Consider the following 25,867-nt stretch of genomic DNA (forward strand, 5'->3'; position numbering starts at 1 on the left):
TTTCGGAGATAATGGTATAGGCGATTTCCATTAGCGGCGATATTATGACGTCAACTTTTTTCTAGGAAGAATTTCCAAAATCGGAGATGGTTATTGCCTGCGCGTGGGCTTTCTGCATATACATGGCAAGTTTCACGAAGATCCGATGAAAACTCTGGGTTGTGAAACAAAAAATGTCAAAAAATAGGAATGACAAAAATTTATATGATGTCATAGTGATGTATCATACGTGCGGTAATTCATCTGTGCTAATGCCCTGTTCGATTCCCGCAAACAGAATTCAAAAAGCTTGCCGAGTTTCAGAGATAATTTTTTAGGAGATTTCCATTAACGGAGATATTTTGACGTCATAACTTTTTTTCTCGGAGGAATTTTCAAAATTGGAGATGGTAACTGTCTGCGCATGGTATTTTTACATATACAGTGGGGAGAACAAGTATTTGATACACTGCCGATTTTCCCACTTACAAAGCACGTAGAGGTCTGTAATTTTTATCATAGGTACACTTCAAATGTGAAAAACGGAATCTAAAACAAAAATCCTGAAAATCACATTGTATGATTTTTAAATAATTAATTTGCATTTTATTGCATGAAATAAGTATTCGATCACCGACCAACCAGTTAGAATTCCAGCTCTCACAGACCTGTTAGTTTTGTCTTTAAGAAGCCCTCCCATTCTCCACTCATTACCTGTATTAACTGCACCTGTTTGAACTCGTTATCTGCATAAAAGACAGCTGTCCACACTCAATCAATCAGACTCCAACCTCTCCACAATGGGCAAGACCAGAGAGCTGTCCAAGGACATCAGGGACAAAATTGTAGACTTGCACAAGGCTAGGATGGGCTACAGGACAATAGGCAAGCAGCTTGGTGAGAAGGAAACAACTGTTGGTGCAAAACTGTTGGTGAAAAGTGAGGGATCAGCCCAGAACTACACGGCAGGACCTGGTCAATGACCTGAAGAGAGCTGGGACCACAGTATCAAAGAAAACCATAAGTAACACACTACGCAGTCATCTATCTATAATTCCAGCAATCTCTGTGTGTGTGTCTGCCTGTTTGTCTGTCTGTCTGCGACCGCCGTTACTCGACGACCGCCGGTCCAATCTCATTGAAACTTGCCAGGAATATTGCTGGGGACCCGCGGATGTGCCTTTTCGAGGTTTGATATCGATCGGATGAGCGGTTCCCAAGTTACGGCCATTTTATTGCTTTTTCAGTGTTGAAAAGGTGTATATATGGCAGCTGAAGGTGTCGTTCCACCTTCTCACCTTATGCCATTTTTTTCCCAAAATTATTAATAACCAGACGACCACCGGTCCGATCGGATTGAAACTTGCCAGGAATATTGCCGGGGCCCCGCGGATGTGCCTTTTCGAGGTTTGATATCAATTGGACGAGCGGTTCCCAAGTTACGCCATGTATCTGTGAACCAATGACAGGACACGGTGCTATGACATCACGAATGACGTCACAATTGTTTGTTTCATTAAAAAAAAAATTTTTTTGAAGGATTGACGTCACAATTCTTCTTCGTTTGGTATGACGTTACAATCGACACTGGGGACCTGGGTATGTGCCTTTTCAAAGTTTGATATTATATGGTTCTTCCTCATCCATTTCAGCTGTTTCCCAAGTGTCTCCCAAGGTTTGAAAGCTGTTCTTTCCCAAGGTTTGAATAAATTAATGAATCCCAAGGTTTGATTATTATTTAATTATTAATTAATCCCAAGGTTTGAAAGCTGTTTTTATCCCAAGGTTGAAATTAATCGTTGTGCTTGGTAGACATTTGTGAATACATTTACAGAGAGGGGGTGAGAGAGGAGGGGGTGAGAGAGGGGGAGCGAGAGGTGGGGGTGCGAGAGGTGGGGGTGCGAGAGGTGGGGGTGCGAGAGGTGGGGGTGCGAGAGGTGGGGGTGCGAGAGGTGGGGGTGCGAGAGGTGGGGGTGCGAGAGGTGGGGGTGCGAGAGGTGGGGGGACAGAGGTGGGGGGACAGAGGTGGGGGGACAGAGGTGGGGGACAGAGGTGGGGGGACAGAGGTGGGGGGACAGAGGTGGGGGGACAGAGGTGGGGGGACAGAGGTGGGGGGACAGAGGAGGGGGGACAGAGGAGGGGGGGACAGAGGAGGGGGGACAGAGGAGGGGGGACAGAGGAGGGGGGACAGAGGAGGGGGGACAGAGGAGGGGGGACAGAGGAGGGGGGACAGAGGAGGGGGGACAGAGGAGGGGGGACAGAGGAGGGGGGACAGAGGAGGGGGGCAGAGGAGGGGGCAGAGGAGGGGGGCAGAGGAGGGGGAACAGAGGAGGGGGAACAGAGGAGGGGGAACAGAGGAGGGGGAACAGAGGAGGCGGGAACAGAGGAGGGGGAACAGAGGAGGGGGAGAGAGGAGGGGGAGAGAGGAGGAGGGAGAGAGGAGGAGGGTGAGAGGAGGAGGGAGAGAGGAGGGTGGTGAGAGGAGGGGGTGAGAGGAGGGGGGTGAGAGGAGGGGGTGAGAGGAGGGGGTGAGAGGAGGGGGTGAGAGGAGGGGGTGAGAGGAGGGGGTGAGAGGAGGGGGTGAGAGGAGGGGGTGAGAGGAGGGGGTGAGAGGAGGGGGTGAGAGGAGGGGGTGAGAGGAGGGGGTGAGAGGAAGGGGTGAGAGGAAGGGGTGAGAGGAGGGGGAGTGAGAGGAGGGGGAGTGAGAGGAGGGGGAGTGAGAGGAGGGGGAGTGAGAGGAGGGGGTGAGAGGAGGGGGTGAGAGGAGGGGGTGAGAGGGGGGTGAGAAGGGGGTGAGAGGAGGGGGTGAGAGGTGGGGGGTGAGAGGAGGGGGTGAGAGGAGGGGGTGAGAGGAGGGGGTGAGAGGAGGGGGTGAGAGGAGGGGGTGAGAGGAGGGGGTGAGAGGAGAGGGGGTGAGAGGAGGAGGTGAGAGGAGGAGGTGAGAGGAGAAGGTGAGAGGAGGGGTGAGAGGAGGGGTGAGAGGAGGGGTGAGAGGAGGGGGTGAGAGGGGGGTGAGAGGGGGGTGAGAGGAGGGGTGAGAGGAGGGGGGTGAGAGGAGGGGGTGAGAGGAGGGGGTTGAGGAGGGGGTTGAGGAGGGGGTTGAGGAGGGGGTTGAGGAGGGGGTTGAGGAGGGGGTTGAGAGGGGGGTGAGAGGAGGGGGTGAGAGGAGGGGGTGAGAGGAGGGGGTGAGAGGAGGGGGTGAGAGGAGGGGGGTGAGAGGGGGTGGCAAGAGAGGAGAGGGAAAGAGGAGGGGAGAGAGAAGGGCGAGGGGAGGGGGAGAGAGAAGGGAGAGAGAAGGGCGAGGGGAGGGGAGAGAGAAGGGAGAGAGGAGGGGGTGAGAGGAGGGGGTGAGAGGAGGGGGTGAGAGGAGGGGGGTGAGAGGAGGGGGGTGAGAGGGGGTGAGAGGGGGTGAGAGGGGGTGAGAGGAGGGGGTGAGAGGAGGGGGTGAGAGGAGGGGGTGAGAGGAGGGGGTGAGAGGGGGTGGCAAGAGAGGGGAGGGAGAGAGGAGGGAGAGAGAGGGGAGGGGGAGAGAGAAGGGCGAGGGGAGGGGAGAGAGAAGGGAGAGAGGAGGGGGTGAGAGGAGGGGGTGAGAGGAGGGGGTGAGAGGAGGGGGGTGAGAGGAGGGGGTGAGAGGGGGTGAGAGGGGGTGAGAGGAGGGGGTGAGAGGAGGGGGTGAGAGGAGGGGGTGAGAGGAGGGGGTGAGAGGAGGGGGGTGAGAGGAGGGGGTGAGAGGAGGGGGGTGAGAGGAGGGGGGTGAGAGGAGGGGGGTGAGAGGAGGGTGAGAGGAGGGTGAGAGGAGGGTGAGAGGGGTGAGAGGGGTGAGAGGGGGTGAGAGGGGGGAGATAGAAGGGCGAGAGAGGGGGTGAGAGGGGGGCAAGAGAGGGGAGAGAGGAGGGGGGAGAGAGAAGGGTGAGAGGGGGCAAGAGGAGAGAGAGGAGGAGGAGAGAGAAGGGCGAGAGAGGGGGTGAGAGGGGGCAAGAGAGGGGAGGGACAGAGGAGGGGGACAGAGGAGGGGAGAGAGAGGAGGGGAGAGATGAGGAGGGAGAGAGGAGGGGGAGAGAGGGAGGGCAAGAGAGAGGGGCATCACAATTCCTTCCCTTCGTTTGATTTGAGAGGGGGTGAGAGGGGGTGAGAGGGGTGAGAGGGGTGAGAGGGGTGAGAGGGGTGAGAGGGGTGAGAGGGGTGAGAGGGGGTGAGGGGGTGAGAGGGGGTGAGAGAAGGGCGAGGGGAGGGGGAGAGAGGAGGGGGAGATAGAAGGGCGAGAGAGGGGGGTGAGAGGGGGGCAAGAGAGGGGAGAGAGGAGGGGGGAGAGAGAAGGGTGAGAGGGGGGCAAGAGGAGAGAGGAGGAGAGAGAGAAGGGCGAGAGAGGGGGTGAGAGGGGGGCAAGAGAGGGGAGGGACAGAGGAGGGGGGACAGAGGAGGGGAGAGAGAGGAGGGGAGAGATGAGGAGGGAGAGAGGAGGGGGGAGAGAGGGAGGGCAAGAGAGAGGGGCATCACAATTCCTCTTCTTCGTTTGATATGACATCACAATTGATGCTGGGGACCTGATACTGCAGGCACGAAGCTGCACCTATGGGCCCGCACGAGTGGATTAAAATCCTGCAGGGCACGCAAGGTCCCTCTGCTCAAGCCAGCGCATGTCCAGGCCCGTCTGAACTTTGCCAATGACCATCTGGATGATCCAGAGGAGGAATGGGAGAAGGTCATGTGGTCTGATGAGACCAAAATAGAGCTTTTTGGTTTAAACTCCACTCGCCGTGTTTTGAGGAAGAAGAAGGATGAGTACAACCCCAAGAACACCATCCCAACCATGAAGCATGGAGGTGGAAACATCATTCTTTGGGGATGCTTTTCTGCAAAGGGGACAGGACGACTGCACCGTATTGAGGGGAGGATGGATGGGGCCATGTATCACGAGATCTTGGCCAACAACCTCCTTCCCTCAACAAGAGCATTGAAGATGGGGCGTGGCTGGGTCTTCCAGCATGACAACGACCTGAAACACAGCCAGGGCAACTGAGGAGTGGCTCCGTAAGAAGCATCTCAAGGTCCTGGAGTGGCCTTGAGATGCTATCGTGAAAGTCTGTGTTGCCCAGCGACAGCCCCGAAACCTGAAGGATCTGGAGAAGATCTGTATGGAGGAGTGGGTCAAAATCCCTGCTGCAGTCTGTGCAAACCTGGTTAAGAACTATAGGAAATGTCTGATCTCTGTAATTGCAAACAAAGGTTTCTGTACCAAATATTAAGTTCTGTTTTTCTGATGTATCAAATAGTTATTTCAAGCAATAAAATGCAAATTAATTATTTAAAAATCATACAATGTGATTTTCAGGATTTTTGTTTTAGATTCCGTCTTTCACAGTTGAAGTGTATATGTGATAAAAATTACAGACCTCTACGTGCTTTGTAAGTGGGAAAAACTACAAAAATCGGCAGTGTATCAAATACTTGTTCTCCCCACTGTATATGCCAAGTTTCAGGAAGTTTCGATGAAAACTGTAGGCTGTGAAACAAAAAAGTCCACAAGAAGAAGATGAAGAACAACAACGTGAGGAAGACTTGGAGATCCTCCACGAAGATCTAAAAATTGCAGCAAAAAATGTATTGTCAACAAGCAGTCCAGCTCAAACACTCACGTTGGTTGCTGTTGCCCTGTGACATCCAACAAGCTTGGTGTTTTGGCAACGGGTGGTGGAGGCTGTAGATTTCGGTCTGGATTTCAAAAATAAAACAATTGAGAAAACAACTTATTGGGATGTGCAAACTGGTGATCTTGCGATCAAAAACTTCCAGTCACCCCACCCTACCCATCTCACTTCACCCATCATACCTCTAACAGAAGGTCCACGGATGGGTGGAGTTGGAGGAACTGGACTCGGAGGGTCTGTGGGACTGTGTGACGGCACAAGAGGAATTTCAGTCCTCACCATTAACATTTTCTTCTTCGTTTCAGGAGGAAGTGGTGGTGGTGGTTTTGGTGGAGAAGTGCCAGTTAGGACTTTAAGGGGGTGGTGGGAGGTGGGGGGACATTAAAAAGTCAAAGAGGGCAAGCAAAAAGGGAAAACAACAATTGGTACAGCACAATGCTGATAACATTTCCAAGAACATGATTTTATTTGATCAATGCAAAAATAGTGTGTAGACAGGTACTTTCAAAGGTTCGCCAGGATGATATCGCTGTATTTTAGCAGATGAGAAGCTTAGTGCATCAACCATGCCACCACGTACTGAACAATAAAATGTGTATTTTAATAAGGCACTTCTGTGGGATTAAAACCAAATTCATCAACAGAATCAAAACTTTAAATATGCCATAAACACTTCAGTATTCTAACATGTGTGGTGAATAGGAAGGCTGAAGGGGAGAAGGTGGGGGGGGGGGTTGGAGGTCGGTGGGAATGAAAATTATATACTGTACATGTGAGAAGACAAGGAAAAAAATATTTTCAATCAAGATTTTTTTTCAAAAATAAAATAAATTCCAACATGAAAGAAGAAATGACAAATCTTGATTATTCCACTTTATAAATGACCAATTGCGATAGTCGGATAATGACAAGCAATGCTGCAATAAAGCAAAGCACAACTGCTGCACTGACTTACAGTCCCACCTAGCAAACCAATAGCAGAAAGTATTTTAGCTTGCGATTGGCAGGGTCTACTGTGCACAGTATTCTATCCCTACAAATCGTACTCTCACCTTTATGACGTGGTGGAAGAGGTGGTCCGGAGGATACAGGCACAGTGGTTTGAGGCAAAGATCCGGGGGGAGATGGTGGGAAATAAGGTGTGCCCTCACGACTGGGAGCTGGTGAGGCTCCATCCATCACTTCCCAATAAAGTTCATTCTCCAGGAAAGCAGTGGTGCCAATGCGTGGCTTTTCCATCGAATGGCTACTGCAACGTGTGCGGTGGGGCACCGGAGGCGTGGTCGGAACAATGCTTCCAGTCGAAAGGCACATGGTCAATGGTCGCTGAGAGCTCTCACGTCGTCCTGGGCTCTGCAGGTAGCAGCCGCAAGCAAAAAATTTAAAAAAAGTTTCTCTATTTAATAGGGAGTTCAAAGTTTTGAGTTGAATGAAAAATGGTGGTGGGCTCGTGAACAAAAAGAGGGGGGAACCACATTGTCAAAGCGCACACACACAGCAGCACAAGTACAGCAAACACACGCATGCACATGTGCTGGAGGACATAGAATTTATGCAAGGTTAAATTTGTAATATCTTTACAGTCTTCCCACTCAAAACCAGTTAAAATAAAATCACAACTCAACAATGGTTGTCAGTGATCAAATTAAATGAAGAGACTGCACCTTTTCATCAAGATCATCATCGCTCTCATCAAGCGAGTCCTCACCCAAACGCCACTCGTATTCAACATGAAGGTGAGCGTTAAACCGGCCTGACAATGCATCCTGCAACTGCACAGATAAACATGAAAATGTAGATCGTCATCCAATCATGGTCATGCATGTTCAAATCACACACACACACACACACACACACACACACACACACACACACACACACACACACACACACACACACACACACACACACACACACACACACACACACACACACACACACACACACACACACACACACACACACACACCCCAACAAAGGAAAGTTTAACAAGGAGTTTTATTTACCAGTATCTCACAAGTATTCTGCTTGAGACGCTGAGCAATTTCCAGTGCAGTCTCCCCTTCCTCGTTTACTGGCATCCCCAGACAAAAGAATAAAAACGTTTCTTCATTGGGCAAAACAGCCACCAGATTGTGTGGCACTTCACCACCATACGCTACGAAATTCAATAATTCCCACAAACAGCAAGGCAAGACCACCTCCCCCATGATAATTCAGCAACACCGTCATGACTTGTACCAACCGTAATGTGCCATGACACAAGCATCACATCATAACATATTGTTGGCAATAGGCAAACCTACCTAAGTTAATGGAGGCTTTGCTCCGAAGTAGAAGCTTAATGCACTCAGTTTGCCCATTGTTGCAGGCGTAATGTAGAGCGGTGTTCCCTTTCACAGTCTGCTTATCCAGATTCCCACTGGAAGACAAAAAACAAACAAACAAGCAGTCATAGACTGGTACTTACGAAATCGTCAACTTGACCTCTGACCTTGTCTAATAAAAGCTGTCTCTAGAGAAGGTAGTGACGCAAACCAGAAGTTTCTTCGATGATTCTGTACCAAACCATCAAAAATCGAATGTTTGACCTCACTGTGACCTTGATCTTTGACCAAAATCTAATCAGCGCTAGCCATCACCCTCCTGAATCACGTGGTGTAATTTGACATTGGTAGCTCTTCCGTTCACGAGTTATAATTTTTTTTGATGTTTGACCTCACTGTGACCTTGACCTTTGACAGATTTTGACCAAAATCTAATCAGCGTTAGCCATTACTCTCCTGAATCACGTGGTCTAATTTGACATTGGTAGCTTCTTCCGTTCGAGTTATAACTTTTTATTGGTTGTTTGACCTCACTGTGACCTTGACCTTTGACCGATTTTGACCAAAATCTAATCAGCACTAGCCATCACCCTCCTGAATCACGTGGTGTAATTTGACATTGGTAGCTTCTTCCGTTCTCGAGTTATCGTGCCTTCAAACAAACAAACAAACAAGCAGAAACGGAAGGCATCAATATACTTACGAAATCTTTAGATTTCGTAAGTAACAAGCAGTCATAGACTGGTACTTACGAAATCGTCAACTTGACCTCTGAACGTGTCTAATAAAAGCATGAATCAGTCAGAAGCCCAAGGGGAGCTTGAATTCTGAATTCATTGTGGTCTACGATTTTACACTGTGGTTTGCAGATAATGAGTCCCAGACAAAAACGAGATTTCTTAAAATATAAAAAATTCCATTTTTTTGTTTTTATTTTTTAAAAAAGTGATTCAGTACCAGCAGGATATGCCAGATAATAGGTGTATTACTTTTCAGAAGAATCTGATAAAAGACTTATTATACATATCAGTTATTCATCGCTGTTCCAGAATTTCGACAACCGAGTTTTAAGCGTCCTAAGCGATCGCAAAAACCAAAAATAAAAATTAAAATCGAAGTTAAAACGAACTCGTAACGTCGAGCGAAGCAAAAAATCTCCATTTCTTCACGCAAAACATTAACGTCACTCAACGACGCGTCTGCTCGAGCGCACTGCATCATGGGACGACCCGTGACGCGTCGAGTGAAATATTTTTTATACAATCTTAAAACGTCTCCAAAATATCCGATTTTTACCAGAATTTCGACAACCGAGTTGTAAGCGTCCTAAGCGATCGCAAAAACCGAAGACAAAATTAAAATCGAAGTTAAAACAAACTCGTAACGTCGAGCGAAGCAAAAATACTCCATTTCTCCACATGAATTTACAGAATTATGTTTGACCTCACTGTGACCTTGACCTTTGACCGATTTTGACCAAAATCTAATCAGTACTTGCCATCACCCTCCTGATTCACGTGGTGTAATGTGACATTGGTAGCTTCTTCCGTTCGAGTTATCTGTACCAAACCATCAAAAATCGAATATTTGACCTCACTGTGACCTTGACCTTTGACTGATTTTGACCAAAATCTAATCAGCACTAGCCATCACCCTCCTGAATCACGTGGTGTAATTTGACATTGGTAGCTTCTTCCGTTCTCGAGTTATCGTGCCTACAAACAAACAAACAAACAGAAACGGAAGGCATCAATATACTTACGAAATCTTTAGATTTCGTAAGTAACAAGCAGTCATAGACTGGTACTAAGAAATCGTCAACTTGACCTCTGACCTTGTCTAATAAAAGCTGTCTCTGGAGAAGGTAGCGATGCAAACCAGAAGTTTCTGCGATGATTCTGCACTAAACCATCAAAAATCGAATGTTTTGGATGTTTGACCTCACTGTGACCTTGACCTTTGACCGATTTTGACCAAAATCAAATCAGCGCAAGCCACCACCCTCCTGAATCACGTGGTGTAATTTGACATTGGTAGCTTCTTCCCTTCTCGACTTATCATTTTTTGGATGTTTGACCTCAGTGTGACCTTTGACCGATTTTGACCAAAATCTAATCAGCACGAGCCATCACCCACCTGAATAACGTGGTGTAATTTGACATTGGTAGCTTCTTCCGTTCGAGTTATCTGTACCAAACCATCAAAAATCGAATATTTGACCTCACTGTGACCTTGACCTTTGACCAATTTTGACCAAAATCTAATCAGCACGAGCCATCACCCTCCTGAATCACGTGGTGTAATTTGACATTGGTTGCTTCTTCCGTTCGAGTTATCGTGCCTACAAACAAACAAACAAACAAACAAGCAGTCAGACTGGTACTTACGAAATCGTCAACATGACCTCTGACCTTGTCTTATAAAAGCTGTCTCTGGAGAAGGTAGCGAAGCAAACCAGAAGTTTCTACGATGATTCTGTGCCAAACCATCAAAAATCGTAACGTCGACCGAAGCAAAAATCTCAATTTCTCCACGCAATTATTTTATATTATTTTTATCAAAGTCACAAACCAGTAATATTCGGCCATCCACCAACAATCTTCACATAATCCGACGGCTTAGCGAGTCAGGCATGCGACGATAACGTTTTTTGGGATAAAAAAATGACTTTTAAACACCATCTTTATCGAAAACACCGTCAGCGCGCACACGGAAAACTTTTACGTGACTCAACGATGCGTCTGCTCGAGCGCACTGTATCACGTGACGACCCGTGACACGTCAAGTGAAATATTTTATATACAATCTTAAAACGTCTCCAAAACATCCGATTTTTACCAGATTTTCGACAACTGAGTTTTAACCGTCCGAAGCGATCGCAAAAACCGAAGACAAAATTAAAATCGAAGTTAAAACTAACTCGTAACGTCGAGCGAAGCAAAAATCTCCATTTCTCCACGCAATTATTCAATATTATTTTATCAAAGTCACAAAACCGAAATATTCGGCCAAACACCAACAATCTGAACATAATCCGACGGCTCAGCGAGTCAGGCATGCGATGATAACCTTTATTGGGATAAAAAATGACTTTTAAACACCATCTTTATCGAAAACACCGTCAGCGCACACAGAAAACCTTAACGTAACCCAACGACGCGTCTGCTTGAGCGCACTGCATCATGGGACGATCCGTGACACATCGAGTGAAATATTTTTTAGACAATCTTAAAACGTGTCCAAAACATCCGATTTTTACCAGAATTTCAACAACCGAGTTTTAAGCATCCTAAGCGATCGCAAAAACCGAAGACAAAATTAAAATCGAAGTTAAAACAAACTCGTAACGTCGAGCAAAGCAAAAATACTCCATTACTCCACATGAATTTACGGAATTATGTTTGACCTCACTGTGACCTTGACCTTTGACCGATTTTGACCAAAATCTAATCAGCACGAGCCATCACCCTCCTGAATCATGTGGTGTAATTTGACATTGGTAGCTTCTTCCGTTCTCGAGTTATCGTGCCTACAAACAAACAAACAAACAGAAACTGAAGGCATCAATGTACTGATGAAATCTTTAGATTTCGTAAGTAACAAGTAGTCATAGACTGGTACTTACGAAATCGTCAACTTGACCTCTGACCTTGTCTAATAAAAGCTGTCTCCAGAGAAGGTTGCGACGCAAACCAGAAGTTTCTACGATGATTATGTACCAAACAGTCAAAAATCGAATGTTTTGCATGTTTGACCTCACTGTGACCTTGACCTTTGACCGATTTTGACCAAAATCAAATCAGCGCAAGCGACCACCCTCCTGAATCACGTGGTGTAATTTGACATTGGTAGCTTCTTCCCTTCTCGACTTATTTTTTGGATGTTTGACCTCAGTGTGACCTTTGACCGATTTTGACCAAAATCTAATCAGCACGAGCCATCACCCACCTGAATAACGTGGTGTAATTTGACATTGGTAGCTTCTTCCGTTCGAGTTATCTGTACCAAACCATCAAAAATCGAATATTTGACCTCACTGTGACCTTGACCTTTGACCGATTTTTACCAAAATCTAATCAGCACGAGCCATCACCCTCCTGAATCACGTGGTGTAATTTGACATTGGTTGCTTCTTCCGTTCGAGTTATCGTGCCTACAAACAAACAAACAAACAAACAAGCAGTCAGACTGGTACTTACGAAATCGTCAACATGACCTCTGACCTTGTCTTATAAAAGCTGTCTCTGGAGAAGGTAGCGAAGCAAACCAGAAGTTTCTACGATGATTCTGTGCCAAACCATCAAAAATCGTAACGTCGACCGAAGCAAAAATCTCAATTTCTCCACGCAATTATTTTATATTATTTTTATCAAAGTCACAAACCAGTAATATTCGGCCATCCACCAACAATCTTCACATAATCCGACGGCTTAGCGAGTCAGGCATGCGACGATAACGTTTTTTGGGATAAAAAAATGACTTTTAAACACCATCTTTATCGAAAACACCGTCAGCGCGCACACGGAAAACTTTTACGTGACTCAACGATGCGTCTGCTCGAGTGCACTGTATCACGTGACGACCCGTGACACGTCAAGTGAAATATTTTATATACAATCTTAAAACGTCTCCAAAACATCCGATTTTTACCAGATTTTCGACAACTGAGTTTTAACCGTCCGAAGCGATCGCAAAAACCGAAGACAAAATTAAAATCGAAGTTAAAACTAACTCGTAACGTCGAGCGAAGCAAAAATCTCCATTTCTCCACGCAATTATTCAATATTATTTTATCAAAGTCACAAAACCGAAATATTCGGCCAAACACCAACAATCTGAACATAATCCGACGGCTCAGCGAGTCAGGCATGCGATGATAACCTTTATTGGGATAAAAAATGACTTTTAAACACCATCTTTATCGAAAACACCGTCAGCGCACACAGAAAACCTTAACGTAACCCAACGACGCGTCTGCTTGAGCGCACTGCATCATGGGACGATCCGTGACACATCGAGTGAAATATTTTTTAGACAATCTTAAAACGTGTCCAAAACATCCGATTTTTACCAGAATTTCAACAACCGAGTTTTAAGCATCCTAAGCGATCGCAAAAACCGAAGACAAAATTAAAATCGAAGTTAAAACAAACTCGTAACGTCGAGCAAAGCAAAAATACTCCATTACTCCACATGAATTTACGGAATTATGTTTGACCTCACTGTGACCTTGACCTTTGACCGATTTTGACCAAAATCTAATCAGCACGAGCCATCACCCTCCTGAATCATGTGGTGTAATTTGACATTGGTAGCTTCTTCCGTTCTCGAGTTATCGTGCCTACAAACAAACAAACAAACAGAAACTGAAGGCATCAATGTACTGATGAAATCTTTAGATTTCGTAAGTAACAAGTAGTCATAGACTGGTACTTACGAAATCGTCAACTTGACCTCTGACCTTGTCTAATAAAAGCTGTCTCCAGAGAAGGTTGCGACGCAAACCAGAAGTTTCTACGATGATTATGTACCAAACAGTCAAAAATCGAATGTTTTGCATGTTTGACCTCACTGTGACCTTGACCTTTGACCGATTTTGACCAAAATCTAATCAGCACGAGCCATCACCCTCCTGAATCATGTGGTGTAATTTGACATTGGTAGCTTCTTCCGTTCTCGAGTTATCGTGCCTACAAACAAACAAACAAACAAACAGAAACTGAAGGCATCAATGTACTGATGAAATCTTTAGATTTCGTAAGTAACAAGTAGTCATAGACTGGTACTTACGAAATCGTCAACTTGACCTCTGACCTTGTCTAATAAAAGCTGTCTCCAGAGAAGGTTGCGACGCAAACCAGAAGTTTCTACGATGATTATGTACCAAACCGTCAAAAATCGAATGTTTTGCATGTTTGACCTCACTGTGACCTTGACCTTTGACCGATTTTGACCAAAATCTAATCAGCGCTAGTCACCACCCTCCTGAATCACGTGGTCCAATTTGACATTGGTAGCTTCTTCCGTTCTCGACTTATCATTTTTTGGATGTTTGACCTCACTGTGACCTTGACCTGAGACCGATTTTGACCAAAATCTCATCAGCACTAGCCATCACCCTCCTGAATCACGTGGTGTAATTTGACATTGGAAGCTTCTTCCATTCGAGTTATCTGCACCAAACCATCAAAAATCGAATATTTGACCTCACTGTGAGCTTGACCTTTGACCAAAATCGAATCAGCACCAGCCATCACCCTCCTGAATCACGTGGTGAAATTCGACATTGGTAGCTTCTTCCATTCTCGAGTTATCGTGCCTCCAAACAAACAAACAAATAAACAAGCAGTCATAGACTGGTACTTACGAAATCGTCAACTTGACCTCTGACCTTGTCTAATAAAAGCTGTCTCTCGAGAAGGGAGGACGCAAACCAGAAGTTTCTACGATGATTCTGTATCAAACCATCAAAAATCGTAACGTCGACCGAAGCAAAAATCTCCATTTCTCCACGCAATTATATTATACCTTAACGTAACTGAACAACACGTCTGCTCGAGCGCACTGCATCACGTGACGACCCGTGAGGCATCGAGTGAAATATTTTTTATACAATCTTAAAACGTCTCCAAAACATCCAATTTTTGACCAGAATTTCTACAACCGAGTTTTAAGCGTCCGAAGCGATCGCAAAAACCAAAGACAAAATTAAAATCGAAGTTAAAACGACCTCGTAATGTCGAGCGAAGCAAAAATACTCCATTTCTCCACAAGAATTTATGGAATTATGTTTGACCACACTGTGACCTTGACCTTTGACAGATTTTGACCAAAATCTAATCAGCACGAGCCATCACCCTCCTGAATCATGTGGTGTAATTTGACATTGGTAGCTTCTTCCGTTCTCGAGTTATCGTGCCTACAAACAAACAAACAAACAAACAAACAAACAAGCAGTCATAGACTGGTACTTACGAAATCATCAACTTGACCTCTGACCTTGTCTAATAAAAGCTGTCTCGAGAGAAGGTAGCGACGCAAACCAAAAGTTTCTACGATGATTCTGTATCAAACCATCAAAAATCGTAACGTCGACCGAAGCAAAAATCTCCATTTCTCCACGCGATTATATTATACCTTAACGTAACTGAACGACGCGTCTGCTCGAGCGCACTGCATCACGTGACGACCCGTGACGCATCGAGTGAAATATTTTTTATACAATCTTAAAACGTCTCCAAAACATCCAATTTTTGACCAGAATTTCTACAACCGAGTTTTAAGCGTCCGAAGCGATCGCAAAAACCGAAGACAAAATTAAAATCGAAGTTAAAACGACCTCGTAATGTCGAGCGAAGCAAAAATACTCCATTTCTCCACAAGAATTTATGGAATTATGTTTGACCACACTGTGACCTTGACCTTTGACAGATTTTGACCAAAATCTAATCAGCAAGAGCCATCACCCTCCTGAATCATGTGGTGTAATTTGACATTGGTAGCTTCTTCCGTTCTCGAGTTATCGTGCCTACAAACAAACAAACAAACAAACAAACAAGCAGTCATAGACTGGTACTTACGAAATCATCAACTTGACCTCTGACCTTGTCTAATAAAAGCTGTCTCGAGAGAAGGTAGCGACGCAAACCAGAAGTTTCTACGATGATTCTGTACCAAACAATCAAAAATCGAATGTTTTGGATGTTTGACCTCACTGTGACCTTGACCTTTGACCGATTTTGACCAAAATCTAATCAGCGCTAGCCATCACCCTCCTGAATCATGTGGTGTAACTTGACATTGGTAGCTTCTTCCATTCTCGAGTTATCATTTAGCAAATGGGACTGGAGAAGGTTCAGAATGATCACATGATCAACGGCTGTACCAGTTCTGGATGAGGAAGTCGGCGATGTGCAGAGAGCAACGGTCCATCTTCCTAATCACCAAGTGCAATGCAGTCTCACCATTTTCCTGGTAAAAGTCAACCCAAAAGAAGAAGAAAAAAAACAACAAAATCACCAAAGCAGTTGTTTAACCCACATAGTTTGATGGCTAAAATGAACAAAAATAAAAGCTGTGGTCATTTGAATGACCCGTTTGCATAAAGCAGGAATCTCACTTACTCACATGACACACCAATCATTACTGTATGTAATTTACAACTGGGAGGCAGGTCTTCTTGGTAAAATGAATTGTCCACCAAAGTTCAAATGAATGATCCACAAAATATATCTTCTTCTTCTTGCATATGGAAGCTTGGCTACTGGGTAGCTATCATTTTGTTCAAGCACAACTATGCCGCTGATGCTGTGCCCCTTTTCCAGTGCACTGGTACTCATTTTGCCGACCTTGGAAGGACGACAGGCTGAGTCAACCCCACCTGGTGTTAATTCAGCAGCCGAAGGGGCTCAAACTCAGGACCTTAAGATCCCAAGCCAGCCACCCGAATCACCAAGCCAACACCAGGTTGATGTAAAATGGATTGATTCATCTCAACAAATATTTGATGAGAGGTTCTTACTCCAGTACACTAGTACTCATTTTGCACGACCTCACAAAGATGAAAGGCTGTCAACCCCACCTGGTGTAAATTCAATAGTAAAAAGGGGCTTGAACTTAGGACCCTAAGGTCCCAAGCCAGCCAACTTAACCGCTAAGCCAACACCAGGCTCATACAGAGATAAATGCTGAATAATTACTTGCCCATGTTATTGTGACCTACTCACACAATGCTGCACTGTAGTGAACATTTTCACATCGGGATCCAACGTGGAAGAAATTGTAAAATCCATCAGAGGACTGGTAGAACGATAGATGGAATCAACAGAATGTGGATCAAAGTAAGCCAATCATCTAAGCCTTTTGCTACAAAGAAAGGTTAATGTCTGAACAGTCAGCTTCATGTAGCTCACTCCAAATGACAGTTCTGTTCATCAGTCATCGAGTAACAAATTGAAACTTTCCTCCAGAAAAGTCTCACGAATAAGAATACATTTTTTGTAACATTTGTCATTCAAGCACCACCTTTGTGGATTGTTGAGATTTACAGCATGTTACCCGATATCCTTCATTATAAATCAAAATTAGACCCGATCAATCTTCACGGTGATCGTTTCAAAGCTGGTAACACCCTTTTGTTATTGGAGGAATTTAAAATTTCTGTAACCGATATGGAAAGGGTATTTATGTTTCAAATCTCATTTCGACAATGCACATGCAAATGGTGACACCCGACAAACAAATGTTAGATGACACACCTCTCCTGGCATCGGTGGAAAAGACTCTGTAAAGTCCATGCCATAGGCGTACAGCTCGAGGAGAGTCATGATGTCACGCGAAATCACACCATTGTACAAATCGTGCAGCTTGGCAGCTGATGTGGATGAGCAGCGGCGAGCAAAACGACGCTCCACATACTTGGCCACAATGTATTCCTTCCGTGCTGCCCTAAGAATGCGCCACACATGAAAAGTGAACCACATGGTCAAATCACTTTTACTTCAGAGGAATAACCCAAAATGACCATGGACAATGCAATCTCGAAGCCTTACATGTCAACATCATGAGAAGGTTTAGTGATCTTCATTTCAACGAGCCGGGCCTCCATCACATCATTGAACATGCAGTTTCCAATATTTCTCACCAGCTGGGGGGGATTAAAAATAAATAAATAAATAATAATAATAATAATAATAATAATAATAATAATAAAAACTCAAGTCGTGCCAATGAGATATGATTGCAAGGCTTGTCCAACACATCACAGCCTCACAATCATTAACCTCTGCCATCGAAGATCGGAGGTTACTGTTTTCACCCCTTTCCGTTTGTTTGTTTGTTTGTGTTTGTGAACAGTATTACGGAAAAACTCCGACGGATTTCGACGAAACTTGGTGGGGGGGATTAGGTATGGTCCAAGGATCATGCCATTAGATTTTGGACTTGGTCCAAAATCCAATATGGCCGCTATGGCGGCCATTTTGAAAAAATATTTGAATTTTTTTTTGCATTTCTACATGTTTTAAGTGATTTCCAACCCCTCCCCCCCACCAAAAAAAAAATGTTAGAGAAAAAAAAATGTTTGCAACTTTTTTTTCAACAAAATTTCGTTTTTTTTTTTGCATTTCTACATGTTTTAAGTGATTTCCAACAAAAAACATGCCAAAATTATAATTGTGGCTGATTTTGGAACTTCAGGTGGATATACCCACGTAAAATCAATTTTTTTCTCAAGGAATCTAGTTATGACGAATAAATTGAGTATGTAAAAGTTAAAAGTAAAAGGGAAAGTTGCAAACTATAACTGTGAGCACTGTTGACGTCAAATTGAATGAATAGGATATCAGGTTCACTTGAGTGACCTAGCAGTATTGGCGGCGGAGGTTTTGCACTCTACCGAGTGCTCCCCCTCTAGTTGTGAATGAATTGACCAAAGTGGAATCACATTGTCCCCCGCCCCTCCAACAAGGTCAGAGATGGGGGGACAATAAAATGAGCTCCGACCGTCCGATCATCTGTCCACGTACTTTTGTGTACGCGATATTTCAAAAACCATTGAACATTTAGCTTTCTTATTGCAGATTTCTATTACTCATAACATTATCTCAACCTGATAAGATCATGAATGATTGGCTGAATTATGTTGTCATGGCAACCACCTCAGTAACTTGGCTTGTGTATGCGATATTTCAAAAACGTTCAAGATTTAGCTTTCACATTACACAGATCGATTCCTCATACCACCCAAAAGGCCAGGATCTCGAGGTCAAAATGTAATGAGGTCTTTTTTTTGGCCATCACATGGCATCTCTCACTCTCTCTTCTTCTTTCGGCTGTTCCCGTTAGGGTTCGCCACAGCGGATCATCCGTTATGATCCGCAAAAACGTTTGGCACAGGTTTTACGCCGGATGCCCTTCCTGACGCAACCCTGGTCGCCTCTTACAACACAGGGATAATCACATGGCATCTGTAGATGACAAAAGAAAGCTGGCTGTGTCAAAGTGGCAGCTTAGTGTCAACAATTTATGAATTTTAGATGACGTCCAAAAAAAAACAAAAAAAAAAAAAACGTGAAATTCATTTTTAAAAAGCTGTTTGTTGAACTACAACTCTTCATTTTTGTCCAATTACCGCAATTTGAAATTTGGCATAGTCGAGCTGAGGTACTGGAACCTCTCTCCCGTGTCCGTCGCTTATCGTATGATGAGAATAAAAAGAGCACAGATTTTGAACCATTTTACATGTTGTTTCGGTTTTATTAGAGGAACAGCATTATCATTCGCTCAGGTAAGATGGCACAATTCAGAATTATGGCCAAGGGATGATGAGCTGTACCTTTTTAAACAGCTATTGACACCCACAAGACAGCAGATGTGTAACAACATTTTGAGTTCAATTACATTTTATCCCTGTGCGAGATGCATTGTTCGATCTTTACAAAACACCAGGTCTCAGCCATCCATCTCTCTGGATGGCTGAGACATGGCGACTGTAAAATGTAAAGATCCAACTTACACATTTTGGCATTGTGGGAGATAAATTGATTGGTATAGATTGTGACTGAATCTGTAAAGCACATTTCATTTCACAACCCTGTGAATGAACAGTTGGAGATGACAGACTGCGTACTGTCACTAAAATAGTAACCTAATATCAATGTTCATGAAAGCAAAATCTGTTTGAGTCTTTGGTGACATTAATGATTTGGAATGTAGTCAATTGACAATGTCATCCGGCTCCACAAGGTCATCATATTTCATGTTGCCACGTACTTGCAGCTTGCATGTCGCCATGCATTTAAGCCTGTTTGCAAGACACTGGCAAGTCAGGTAGTTTTCAGACTTTGGGGCATTTGGAAGACATGAACTCGAGGAGGACATCCGGAGTAGGACGACCGGTCATCTTGCAAATAAGGTGGGAAACCTCATCACACCACCCATGCCTATTGGCAGGATTTGGTACGTTTGGATTATTTTCCAGACTGCAGCAACACACTGGTGATTGGTAGTTCACTCTCAAAGCATGAATCTTTAGGCAATCTACACATGGTCTCAGCTGACCAGACTCTACTTCTCCTCTCTTTGCCCTGAACAACTGATAACGTAAGCTCAGTGGCACTGGTATTTGACCCAGCTGCATACCATTAGCATTTGAAGTCCTGGAGAAAACTGAACAAGTTTCTGGGCAGCAACCATTCCTCTCCGAACTGAGTGAACAATATTGGTTACCCTGTGTTGTTCTGTCATAGCTCAAGAGCTTTGAGCTTTCCTCAACCTCCAAATGCACTAATGTGTCACATACAGTGAATGCGTGACTTCCAGGTAAGGCTTTACAGACATTCTCTGATAAACTACAGTAGCAGCCTTGCTCACGTCAATGAATCGCTATCAAGTTTTGGTATCACACTTAATGTCCATATGACAATCAAGGTCACTGTTGAGAGCCAGAAAAAGTATGAGGGGCAGTCAATAAGTAACCATAAAATGGCGAGATAAATTCGAGAATGTAATGTGTGTAGTTGCAGACATATGTTATATCTATGGGTAAGAGTCATGTTTTGCCTGTTTTAGATCTGGCAACATTGAGTGTATGATGTCGGCTCCCTTTGAAGCAAGCAAGCAGCAGGGAGGAGCAACGTTCTGTCATCCATTTCTTGGTAAGTGAGGTGTGAATCCGAGTGAAATCCATCGCAGAATGAAAATGCAATATGGTGACGAATGTTTATCTCTGCAGCAGGTGTACGACTGGGACAGGAAGTTTAAAAGTGGAGTGTCCAGTGTAGCAGACGCTGCTCGCTCGGGCCAGCCTCATACAGCTGACACATGAGAAATGGTTGCGGGAGTTGAGCGTGCGCTAAGGGAAAACCATCGCATTACACTGGATGAGGTGTTCTCCGAATTGAACATTCACCATGGTTCAGCACACCACATCATTCACAATGTGCTGGGGTTCAACAAAGTGTCTGCAAGGTGGGTGCCTCGACAACTCAGACCTCAACTGAAATAACTCCATGTTTAAACTTACTGTCCCAGTCGTACACCTGCTGCAGTGATAAACATGAGTCACCATATTGCATTTTCATTCTGTGATGGATTTCACTGGGATTCACACCCTCACTTCCCAAGAAACGGATAACAGAGCATTGCTCCTCCCTGCTGCATGCTTCCAAGGGAGCCGCCATCTTGGAACTGCTCCATGACATCATACGCTCAATGTAGCCGGATCTAAAACAGGCAAAACATGACTCTTACCCATAGATATAACATATATCTACAACTACACACATTACATTCTCGAATTTATATCGCCATCTTAAGGTAACATATTGACTGCCCCTCGTATAAGCACACATGTGCCTTCCGAGACAATGATCACAGAAGTAGACTATGGTGCGCAGCATGTCTTGCATGCAGCAGCATATGGATGTCTGCTTCTTCCTGATGAGAACATAAAGCTTCAACTTCAGTGGAAGGGTCACATGCCACTGTTTTATCCACACATGTGACATAGGTGATTCGGTCATGAAGAATCGATTGCAGCTTTGGTGTTCACCAGTCCTGTGAGAGTCATTTATTGAGGTTGGTTTTGCTTTCTGATGACAGAAAATGTCTTCAATGTTTTATCTTGTGGCCAGCAACAATATCACGAAACAGCATACCTGTTTCTGAGCTACGGTTTCCTCTCTCCACAGTTTTAATGGATTTATCGTAGAAGACATCAAACGCCACATCGATGTGATTTATGTATTTTTTTTTCCAACGTTCTGTCACAGTTACCTCATGACCAAGAGGATAGGTCAATACTTTAATCAAGTGACTGGACATCTGTTGTGTCTCTGCGAATGTGTGACCGCTTGAGATCAGGATGGCCGTGACCTGGTGACTATCTGTCATTTCCCTTTGAACCTGTTTCAGGAATGCGCTCCTGTAGTCTGTAGTGAGGCAAAATCTGCTCACAGCTCCTGGATTGAGACTGAAGCCATTGGTTCCTCTGGATGTTTGTGTGTCCTTGTTTATGGTCTTTTCAATCTTCTTATCAACTGTGATCAGACCAAAACAGTTTTATTTAATCTCCAAACTGTGCAGAGAATCCTCCATCTACAAGCTGTGAGAAGACATCTGGGTGATCTTCTGATAGTCTGGTCATCTCTAAATAGTACACTGACAGGTATCGACTGTACTTGATTTTGTCATAAGCGAAATAGAATGGCGGCATAACTTGGATGGCAGACAAATGAAGCATCTCTGTGCCTTCCCTTAATGATGTGATCAGGCCTAAAAGTATATCAACCATATGAATGCAGGATACCTTATAAATAAATGCACTTGCTGCTCTCAGCACAAAATATGTAGACATTATCATACACCCAGAACGACTGGCAGCCGATTTTCTTGATCATCTTCTCTGCTCCTGATCGGCCAAATTATCTAAAGTAATCGTATCTTGTACACAGGCTCGTGGTATTTTGTGTGAATGTGTCCTGGCAGTTCCTGCATCAAGAAATATCAGGAGGATGACAGTTGCAGGATAGGTTCTCTCTATCAAGTGCAGCCTGTGGCTGCTGGTTGCACCATTGGTTGGGACGCAGCTATGCCGCTGATGCAGTGTCCCCCTTACCAGTGCACAGGTGCTCATTTTGCTGACCTCGGAAGGATGACAGGCTGAGTCAACTTCCTGGTGTATTTTAATTCAGTGGCCAACGGGGCTTGAACTCAGGATCCGAGGATCCCAAGCCGCCACCCTAACCACCAAGCCAACTCCAGGCTGCAGGATGGGTTAAAAGGCACGTATCCGTGTGGCTTTGATGGTTGGTCTCTTAAGCTCACAGGTTCTTTACTGGGAGCTTTGCAAGAACATATTGATGCAGATATGCCTTTCAACCGAGGGAGTAGGAGCTCTTTTTGGTTACTTCTTCTTCAGAATCCAAGATTGATATCTATTGAAACAGATATGCATGAAAGTACATTTTCATTCAATTGACCGGTTTAATTCATGCTAATCTCAAAAGGACCTGGTGAAAAGAAAAAAACTATGGCTTTCAGGTCAAATTTTATGATCATTTCATCTAATGATAGCCACCATCTTGGACTGACACACTTTCTGCCACTAAGCTATCAATCTGACATGGCCAGCATGATGTTTTTGTAATCTAAAGATATAATGTAAGACAAAGAAAAAAAAAAAAACACCACAGCATTTTGCCCCTCAAGATGGAAGTGGTAAGTATTCCAAGCTCGTGGACTACAACTGTGAGGATCCCTTCAGGAGGGGCATTGCTCTCAAGTCAACTCTTCACACCATTCACCCCTGCTTTATGAAGTGGAGGAATTATCAAATCAAATATGACACTTTGTCTGGTTGTTTTCACTCCTGAACTGCTAAACGGCATGAATGAAAAATTGGTGGTTGTACTCGAGGTGTGCACGGGGAGCTATTAGGGGATAAAATAAATTTATAGTTCAGGGAAGGGTGGGGGAGGGGTTAAAGGTGGAGGGAGGACCCCAATTCTCTCAATGTAAATGTGTATTTTATATTACTGCCAGGTGGAAGCCTGGATTAAAAGTCAAAAATCATAAAATTGGGGGAATTGACCCATCCATAAGGACAGGTTCTTTGTTAATATATATTTTTTTAATATGGTGATGCGTGGGGAAGGACAGGGACCATACCAGGAGCTCCGAAGTTGCCACTTTGTCAAGCTTGAGCGACTGGATCCGAGAAAAATGCACGCCCATCTCACGATGAATGCCAGAACACTCGATGCATATCAGAATGCCCAAGTTTGTAGCCAGCCAGCTTGGGTCTACGGGACAAGCAAAAATTAAAAATCATGCTCATAAAACTCCAAACCTTAGATTGTAGGATGTAGTCCAGAAATCCATCCATCCATTGGGGCCATACTCTGTGCATGGCGTTGGTGCTGCCTAAGCAGTCTCCTCGGCTATTGGACGCAATCCTGGATGGGTCGCCACTCTGACACAGGATAACAACAAGCTGGTACTCATTTTGCCGACCTCAGAAGGATGACAGGCAGAGTCCGCCCCACCTGGTATTGATTCAACAGCCGAATGGGATTTGAACTCAGGATCCTTGGATCCCAAGCCCACCACCCTAACCATGAAGCCAACACCAGGCATAGTCCAGAAATAATGGGACATTACAGAAATCACATGGGAAGTGGCTCATGTGTGATGTACTACATACAAGAAGCACAAGCTCAACCACAACAGCCGTTTAATTTTACTTTTGCTAATTTGGCTGTAGGCCAAGTATAGGTCGAGTGATCAAGTAAAATCAGACATAATCCGACTTACTGTATTCATGTTTTATCTTGAAATGTGGGCAGCATACAAACAGAAGGGAAACAAAATACAAGTGCCTATTCCTTTCCTTCCTTGTATTATAAAGTTAAGACTACAGAGGATACGCACCAACAACTCATGTATACTTTCACAGGGGTCATCTACTTATTATGTGCAGAAATATGGCAGAATCCCCCCACCCCCTCCACCATCCTTATATCATTTGCTCCATATCTGCCCCTCCTCTTACTCACAATACTTAGAAGAGTCACTCAAGGTAGGGCATTCATAAAGTTCTCAGAATAAGAAACGCCAAAAGTTACTTTCTTTACATGGCACAAGTTACAGTAAATGTAATCAAGCAAGAAAAATAATTCCCTGCTAATCATTTACTCATACATATTAAATAAATTAATAATGTGTGTGTTGCTTGGACTCTTGCATCTCACACAGAACATTTTGAGCACCCTCCACATCCCCTCTCAAGTTTTTCTCCTTCAATACACACTCTTCTAACCCTCCTTTCTCTTTTCAATAATCCTCCTTCCTCTTTTCTCAATTATAATTCTCAACTCAGCCCCACCCCTCTCCCCCCCTCCACTGTATATATAAATCGATGCTCCTACCCACAGAGATGATCGAAGAATTTCCAATTTCAGAACCCAATTGGTGCTGGATGTTGGAAATATTGACAAAGTTTTACATGTTTTCTCATTTCATTTCATTTATTATTTTGCAGGTACATCAAATGCATATATTTCACCATCTCCCCCTTTTGTTGCAGGATTACGTATTGCTAAAAAGTGAACCAAATCACCATCAAGTAGCTTTCCTGTTTGAGGTTAAATCAAACACTACTTCTTGGGGAGTTTATTGTTGCCATTGAAATAGTGTTATTAACATTGAGCTGCTTCGACCCACTATGTTTTCTCAAAAGCTTGAATATTGTTATGTGGAAGTAAAGGGAGTGGGGGGGGGGGTGAGCTCTAGGCCAAGACAGATAAGTGAGCTGTGGAGCAATGGAGGGGAACGGGCAGCCGATGAAGACACCAGAGGGTGGTCCTTGAGGAGGTCAAGGCTTTGCCCGCTCATGTGCACACGAGTTGCACTTCTGGTGCAGAAAGTTGGACCTTTAAGAGAGAAGACATCTTGACTCCCTCTCTGCTTCATCGCTCCCCAAGAAGGACCAATTAATGGAGATCAGACAGCTCTCAATCTTCCTCATCGCCATCTTCTAGTCTCCGGCCCGATACCACACCAGCCTGCACATCATCATCTGGTGGCAAAGACCAGCTTGTGCCTTCCTCAAGTCCTTGCCTGTGTTGTCCCCCTTTGTTGCTGGAGAGAATCTGGCATTGTCAACACCTTAGTGGGGTATACTAAGTATGTGTGCTTCCTATTAGTTTGTCTTTCGACCGCCTGGTTCGTTCCGTCAGTATTTCTCTCCCCTTCCCGTATTCATCGCTTTTTTTTTGTACACATTGTCGAGGCTCGTATGAGAGCTAACACACAACGCACATCAAGGGGGGCATGAGACAAGAGGGGTGGGAGTGGGAAGGACAAAACAGTGGGGAACAGAGACATTAGGAGATCTATGGAAGGGAGAGGGAT

The 25,867-nt window shown here is 44.6% G+C and overlaps 1 protein-coding gene across 1 annotated transcript in view; it reads right to left on the bottom strand.

Moving 5' to 3' along the window:
- LOC147017407 (arf-GAP with SH3 domain, ANK repeat and PH domain-containing protein 2-like) overlaps nucleotides 1–25,867 on the bottom strand; it is a 105,285-nt gene that overhangs the window by 12,163 nt on the left and 67,255 nt on the right. The window contains exons 15-24 of the mRNA XM_085847038.1: nucleotides 23,624–23,757; nucleotides 17,506–17,600; nucleotides 17,212–17,401; nucleotides 15,840–15,925; nucleotides 7,934–8,049; nucleotides 7,634–7,701; nucleotides 7,292–7,399; nucleotides 6,680–6,980; nucleotides 5,810–5,977; nucleotides 5,616–5,691 (exon numbers count right to left, since the gene is read on the bottom strand). Of these exons, the coding sequence (XP_085703164.1) occupies nucleotides 5,616–5,691; nucleotides 5,810–5,977; nucleotides 6,680–6,980; nucleotides 7,292–7,399; nucleotides 7,634–7,701; nucleotides 7,934–8,049; nucleotides 15,840–15,925; nucleotides 17,212–17,401; nucleotides 17,506–17,600; nucleotides 23,624–23,757 (1,342 nt within the window). The remainder of the gene's footprint in view (nucleotides 1–5,615; nucleotides 5,692–5,809; nucleotides 5,978–6,679; nucleotides 6,981–7,291; nucleotides 7,400–7,633; nucleotides 7,702–7,933; nucleotides 8,050–15,839; nucleotides 15,926–17,211; nucleotides 17,402–17,505; nucleotides 17,601–23,623; nucleotides 23,758–25,867) is intronic.

This window comes from Eptatretus burgeri, chromosome 11 (genome assembly GCF_056783735.1).
Source record: "Eptatretus burgeri isolate ZD-2024b chromosome 11, Ebu_testis_v1, whole genome shotgun sequence".
NCBI classification, from domain to species: domain Eukaryota; kingdom Metazoa; phylum Chordata; class Myxini; order Myxiniformes; family Myxinidae; genus Eptatretus; species Eptatretus burgeri.